A 7,764-nucleotide genomic window follows, 5' to 3' on the forward strand; every position below is an offset into this window, starting at 1 on the left:
CGTTTCTTCTTTTTCTTTCTTCGTTTTCTGACAGTTTACATACTTTGTGTATTACCGCCATCAACTGGACGGAGATGTAATTCAGAAATTCATTTTTTCCTATATATCTACGTTAAATAACTATATTATATACATACTATGCACTCACACACGCATACTAAATCCTCTCAGCTAATTTTACATCTTTTAAATATTTAATGAGTGCTTGAATTATATCATGGGATTGATGCTTCCCTAATAAATTAGATATAGTTACTGAAATCCCCATTACCCTTTCCAATTCTTTCCTCGCTCTTATATATTTTCTACAATAAATCAACACATGTTCTACTTCTTCTGTTTCCCCACGATAAGAACAATCCTGATGGATGTTTCCCTATTATTTTTAAACCACAATATAAATTAGTATGCTGAATCCTCAACCTGTTAATCCATATTTCCTCTCTCCTATTCATTATACTATTTCTTATGATTACCACCTTCTGTATTTTATGTAAATGCCTTCGTCTTTCTTCTAAATTCAATCTCTCCTGCCATATATTATTTATTTTATCTTCAATAATTGCTTTTATTTCTGCTCTACTGAGAGAGAGATTATATTCAATTTATCTTGCCTTAACTGCTTCTTCAGCCAACTTATCTGCTTTCTCATTACCTGCAATTCGTTTATGTGCTGAACCCATGTGAATTGAATACTTATCTTTTGTTGCTTTATACCATATATCAAATAACTTCATCTAAAAGATCTTGGCAGCTTTCAGATTTTCCACTTAGAATACTAGTTAGGCATGACATTGAATCTGAACAGATAACTACCTTACTGGGCTTCACCTCCACCACCCATTTGCAATGCCAAAATAATTGCCAACAACCCTGCTGAAAAAAATGATACATTTTTTGTTGTTCTTTGTACAAAAAGTTTTGTTTAGGAATATATACAACTCCTGTTTTACTATTTTTACCATCTTCTTTTGATGCATCTGTATATATTTGTGTAATTTTCATTCATTATTTCTAAATACTGCTGAATAATATGATAAAAAACCTTCACAGGACTGTTCTATTTTTTTGGTTTCTAAATTTACTATTGGGTTGACATGACGTTTTTTTCTTCTTCGTTTGAGAGGTGGGTGAGAGGAAGAGCGGAAGAAGAGCAAGTGAGAGAGTGTTTGTATATTTTTTCTATCTTTGGCTTTTTTCTTACCGTTTTTAACTGGGTATTTATGTTATTTGTTTAGTTGTGATTTTGTGTTAGTTTGTCACGTTTTAAAGTTTTGTTGTTGTTGTTGTTGTTGTTGTTCGGGTGTGGCAGTCAGGCGTGCCTGGCGAGAAGGACCTTGCTGCAACAAACAGAAAGGGGTGGGGACGGACCGCTGTCAGTCTCATACCTTATTTGGAAATGGGACAATTGCAATCCGGAAGTGAAGGGGGCGCTATTTCCTACACTTTCGTTTTTATTTTCTTTTGAAATATGTGATATATTTTCACCTTTAGGAAGGAGTTTCAATCTCAGAATGTATTTGAAGTTCTTTCTTCTATTAACTTCACGACAGTTCACAGTTTTTAGCAAATTCTGTAGCTTTCGGTGTACTTCTAAATTTGCTCCTTAGTAGCATCTTTTCGGGCTTGCCACTGCCTTTAGTGGCGTGGGGGTGGTAGCACAACTAATCTAATTACATTACTAAATCAGAATACCACAAAGTCTTTATTACTTATTATTAATTCTGGCATTACTGGAACAGTAAAAGATAAATTCCCTCACAAAAGAACATACCTTTTCATTTTCTTAAGAAGAGCTAATTAAGTGAGACAAACAAGAACTGAAACAAGCCATCTAGTTTCACTTGATGGCCAACCTGTTGAAACTGTGGCAAATTTTAAAAACCTCGAGTCATTCCTGGACAGTTAGCTTAACTTTGCTGAAAACACTGACTATATTTTTAAGAACCGTTGTCAAAGACAATATCTTTTAAGAAGACCCTGGGGGTTACCCAACTTGAGGTTGTTTACAACCTCTAGTTAGGTAGAGGTTGTTGAGTTAAAATGTTAAAACTAAACATTTTAACTTGAGTTTTAACTCATCTCAAGTTAAAGCAACATTTTAACTTGAGTTTTAACTTTTCATCTCTTCGGCTGGTTTGGTCACATGAGCTGCAGACTAACAGACAATCTTTTAAGAATACTTTGAATGGCAGGTAAAATAGTAGGTAAATAGTGGTGAAACCAAAAACAACTCTGTCTCAACTGTTTGCTGAAAGAACAAGAAATATTTTAGCAGAGAGCATCCATCCTCGTTATTTATCAGTTTGAACCTCTGAGCTCATGAAGGTGTTACTGTGTTCCTCTGGTAATTAAGATAATCTATTAGAGGTCATTTATTGACAGTGCAATAATTATTCTTAACCAAACTAAATAATATTTACCTATAGCATGCTAAGTGTTATTAATTCTTCAAGTACTTCAATGACTAATGTCTATGCTTTTATTTTGAAGTGGTTCCTTTTATTGGAAGGAGGTTTGTTCCATTTATTTCTTCTTCTTGACGTTCAGTTGATCTGTTTGTTGTTTACTGTTGAGACTGGTGCCGCATCATTGACGATGTAAGTTGTGGTGTTAGTCATGTGTCATGAATAGGTGGGTGTTGGTTGTCACTTCTGACAACACTTATTTAGTTACAAGTGTGTTCTATAGTTTTTGAATGTCTGTCTCTTAATGGTTGGAATTTAGTGTTGAAACTATCTTTGTATTTGGCTGTTGGCTGTTGGTCTTGAGATTTGGGCAGTTGGAAATAGACTGATTCCAGGTGCTATTCTGCATCATTCAAATTTAAACAGTGCTTTAGAAAGGAATTAATGCTGATATTTAAAGTTTGTTTGTTCACTGATGTTAATTTTTAAATGGTAATTTGAATCTGTATTATTATTGTATTTTCAGAAACTGCTTCAATTTATTTGCACCGTCCTGTCAGTAATTCTTCAGTAAACCATTTAAACACCCTGATGACCAGTGTGCTTTCTGACCGAAGCCCTATAGTGATCAGTTAAAAAAAAATCCAACAACAGAGGTCAAATCCTCAACACTAAGTGTTTTGCTCTATTCACAAATTGTTGATAATCAATCAATCAATCAATCAATCAAATCTTTATTGCAGACACAAAAAATGTCCATAGAAAAAGGTAAAAACAAGCAAAATAAAATAAAAATAAAAATAAACATGACATGATATTATTCACCGAGTCGCAAATAAATTATGAGGTTCTGCTGGAAATCGGACCGGGAAATTCCGAGTCGATTGCAGAGTTGGATTCCGCTAGTGAAAAACAAGATGGCGAGCCATAACCCAGGAGCCCTGTAATCGTCTAGCAGGAGCTACGCCCTCTGCTGGATATTGCAAATAATCCAAACTGGTATGACCTGCCAATGTTTCCTGCTGAAATAGCAGTGGATTCAGAGAAACGTGATTAACCCTTAAGGATCATCAGAGAGAAAAGACATCGATTTGAAGCACAAGTTATTCGGACTTTTGCTGGATTGTGTCTGTTGTGTTTCATTGGTTTTTTTCCTTTGAACCACATTCAATGTCTGTTGTTACAGTGTGGAATGTAAAATTGTTTGTTGGGTTTAAAATAGAAACAGGAAATTAAAAACTTTAACTTCTTAAAAGAACATTAAACTAAAATAGATTTGAAAGATTAAAACAAACTCTGAATTAAATAGATTAACAGTATCAACTTGAACTTAAATAGAACTATAACCTAGATTTAAATAAATAGTATCCTTTAATACCTAACAATAGGTTTAAATTTCAGAGAAGGGATTAAATAAATTATTCTGAAAGAAACAGGGAAACTATTTTGTATTGAATTTTGTGTCGTTGTATGTCAACTGTTTGTATAATTGTTGTTTATTTTCTTTTCTACAAAAATAATAAGCCAGCAGTTTAAACTTATTTTCTTGTCTGTGGTCATTGATACACTTGCACTTCTCCCTACTCCCGTAGCCGAACCTAGCACTGGTCCTGTTATGAGTCTAGTACTGTAATCACAGGACTAGGACAGTGGGTGTGGGGTCAAAAAAATTTGAAGTTACGGTTTATAGTATGGTGCGCTCATAGTCTGGAAAATACGGTAATTGGTCTTAAAAGATTTTTTGAAAATGGATTAATTATCTGAAAATAATGCCATCTTTGAGTGTCTTTGCTATAGTAGTGACTAGCGGCGTAATCATGTAATTTTATTATCACTAAATGGCAGTAGGTACAGAGCATTTTATATTAAAACAAGAGAATTAGTGATGCATGAATTTAACTACATTCATGCATCACACACGACAGTACTGTGGCACTGTTCAGGTGTATTTTTGAAGTGGACATATTAAGTGCAATTTGAAATAAATGTAAAATATGATAAAAATAAATGTTTATGTTTATTTGATTCCCATTCAAGACACTTTGATAAGAATGACTATATATGTAATATAGGCGGCTACAGAGTATCTTTGTTTACATTATTGGTTGGTGATGTGCCTCGTGACTTTTTTCAATTAAAACAATGTACCTTGGCTCAAAAACGGTTGAAAAACACTGTCCTAAATGAGGGTAGAATTCTACTAATATCAAATTACTAATATCACTTCAGGTGATATTTAACAAAGTTCTGAGAACTTTAATAACTTTAACTTCATCAATAATATGAACTGTGTAAAGCTAAAGTTTTAACAATTAGTAATGAAAACAAATTTTAGCATCATAAGTCAAATAATTTTTCCATAAATTTAATAACAGTAAATAATTTGCAGAACATCAGTAAAGGACAACTAGCACACCAATGTTGTTACAAATGTATTTGTTTGTTACCAATCTAAGACATAAAACATATGTATTAATTGTATTATTTATTCCACACCACTAATCTATACCTTACCCTAGTATATCAATAGTTATCTAGTACTTAATTGACTTTGCTCCTGATTTTTTACTTTAATGTTTAGACTATCAAGCAGGAGAAGACAAGGTTCAGTTTATCCTCAAATACCTTAGAACTATTTGTTCAAGAAAGAAAAGAGTTATAATTGAGTAAAATAATTGGTATTTGTAGGACATCTATTTTTCAATTCTTGACAGAAAATATCGACTCAAAGCATAGCATGATTGTTGACACCAAAGATTGTTTAATATTAGGGGAAAATAGATGCTGCACAATGAAACATTTAATCCAATCCAGTATTTCTTAATGAATGACAGTGAAATACCTTGAAATAAATGCAGCTTACATATTGGTTTTCACATGACTCAAGAAGTACAATGAACTCTACATGTAGTATGTTTGGGCTGAGTACAAGAGATAAGGGTTGAGTTTAGAATTTGCTGATGAAAGTGAGCTGTTCTCATGGGCGTGTCGGCGATAGTAGCGACGGAGTGCAGGACTGGTTGGATGATGTTGCCTCACATGAAGGAAGTACTCATCAGGCCGGCTTGAGGTATAGCCACAGTCCTCACATACAAAGATCTTAGAGCGTCTCTGTCGGTAGGCATAGTGCTGGTGAACACCGTGAATCTTTCTCATATGGGACTCCAGAGAGCAACGTTGTGTGAAAGCTTTCTCACACAGCTCACATTTGTAGGGACGGATACCTGCAGGAGGGAGAAAAATAAAGAATAAAACATAGTAGTACTGTCACCTGTGGTTGTTGTTTAATCTTTTTTCAACCAGTTACCTTTTGGCAGCAAGTTAGGTCATAAAATATTTGTCCTCCTGAATCTGAGGTTTATCAATGCACACTGTGGACTATAGAAGATACTACAATGATTCCTGGAAACATTACCATCAATGAATGGATTCCATATCACAGAGGACTAAAGTATCTAATTCAGGAAAAAAAGCTGTAATAATTTCAAAAAGTTCTTGACCTTGATATTCAAATGTAGTTTGTGCATAACTTTTTCTCAAAATTAACTTGTGAATTTCCCCCAAAAAAGGTCAGATAGACATATTGCAGCAAAAATCTATAATAGAGAGTTCCAATAATGTGATTAATCTTGGCAACCACAGGGGGAAAAAAAAGTTGCATCTTGGTTAACTTAGAACAGTATCCAGATTTAACAAATTCCAGGCTTGCAACTTTTCCTCCATCCCCTGGCCAGCACACCTGAATTCGCTCAAAACCTCTCCCTCAGCTGGCTGGTTGTGGTCTTTATATGCCTTCCTCATTTCCTGGTTGGCAGATGTATAAGAACTTTGTGTCTAGTGTGAAATCAGCAGCAATACGACCGGCCTTCCTTTGCAATCTGCTAACATTGACCAAATCCAGGCCTGGGAGCTGACACCCATAATCAGCTGGGCAATTTTGGAGCTGCTATATCACACAGTCATACTGAGAAAGACGATGTTCTCAATCACAGCTCTGTTAAAGTTTCTGAGCAGCTGAGGGTAGAGTTCAGCACTTTCCTGAAGAAGAAGAGTCTTTGTTGGTCCTTCTTCTCCAGAAAAGACATGTTGTGTGACCAAGACAGGTCAGAGGTCATGTGGATGTCAAGAATTTGATGTTACACACAAACTCCCCCCTTTGATGAGGAGAGGTGAGCAAAGTCTGAAGTTAAAAAAACTAAAACTGCATTGAGCAAGGATTAAATTATCAGCATCTGTTCAAGATTCATCCCTTTCACTTCATCACAAAAAGGAAAATTGATCAGTATAACAAATGTTACAAAATCTGGATGTTTTAATATAATAACTTTTTTCTTTAGTTGGTCTTCTATTCCATCGTTATTTGAAGCTGTGAACTCCAGATGGTGAACCATATGTTCTATTACTTTCCTACACATTTTCTCATTCTCTGTGAAGAGAATATAAATTATTTTTATATAAGCAATTGAAATCTCTAACCTGTGTGTGTTCGCATGTGCCTCTTGAGGTCAAAGGTGTCATTGAATCCTTTGCCACAGAATCGACAGGGGTGTCTCTTTACAAGACTGTGGCATTTGAGGTGGCGTGTCAACATGCGCTGCAGGGGAAAGATTTTGTGGCACAGTGAGCACCCAAAATCACCTGAAACAGGCGTACTGCGAGGGCGGGCCTGCAAGAGAAACACTAATTTAAGAAAGTTGATTACAGAATTTTACAGGATTCATTTCCTGTTATTATGAAGAATTGGAACTACATTCCATTGAGGTTTACTATACAGTGATTGCAAGGGTCTCTGTTCTCTGAGCGATTCACTGGCGGAGCAGATTTATTCCTAAAAGATGGATTTATAGAAGATAGGTTTATAGTTGATTTATTTAGAAAGAACATGTGTCCAAGGCTGTATGAGGCCTTGAGCAAAGTTTGACTTGGGGGCCCTTCTTGCTGCTAAAAACATCAACATCTTTAACAGCTTCTTTGTTGGACTTAGTGAAATCTGGGAGAGGGGCAGTAGTTTAGTTGGCCAACCTAAAAAGCAATAAGTTATAATTGCAGTTTACTAATTTGTATTTGTGAACAGAGCTCAAACTCACAGATTAAAGTCATAGCATCAGATTGTTGATGTCATAACAAAATAATCTAACTATGAATATTGTTCTTTGAACTTTTACAAAGTAAACTTGCCAGCTCCTTAAAATCTTGCCTTAAATGTTCAAGTATGTAAAATCTATTAGTTTATGTATGCTGAAATCATTCAATCAAATTTAGCAGCATTGATATTCTCAATAAACAAATGTTACATTTATATATCTGTGACCTGTGTTAAAATATTATCATTTATGGGTCCCTAAAGCCCTGGGGG

General features: G+C 34.9%; 1 protein-coding gene across 1 annotated transcript in view; it reads right to left on the reverse strand.

Annotated features, from left to right (window-relative positions):
* Nucleotides 1–4,830: 4,830 nt before the first annotated feature.
* The window catches only part of LOC103132038 (transcription factor Ovo-like 2), a 5,835-nt gene continuing 2,901 nt past the window's right edge, over nucleotides 4,831–7,764 (reverse strand). The window contains exons 3-4 of the mRNA XM_007543791.2: nucleotides 6,885–7,074; nucleotides 4,831–5,632 (exon numbers count right to left, since the gene is read on the reverse strand). Coding sequence (XP_007543853.1) covers nucleotides 5,310–5,632; nucleotides 6,885–7,074 — 513 coding nt within the window. The 3' untranslated portion in view covers nucleotides 4,831–5,309. The remainder of the gene's footprint in view (nucleotides 5,633–6,884; nucleotides 7,075–7,764) is intronic.

This window comes from Poecilia formosa, unplaced genomic scaffold (assembly GCF_000485575.1).
Source record: "Poecilia formosa unplaced genomic scaffold, Poecilia_formosa-5.1.2 Scaffold907, whole genome shotgun sequence".
Taxonomy (NCBI): domain Eukaryota; kingdom Metazoa; phylum Chordata; class Actinopteri; order Cyprinodontiformes; family Poeciliidae; genus Poecilia; species Poecilia formosa.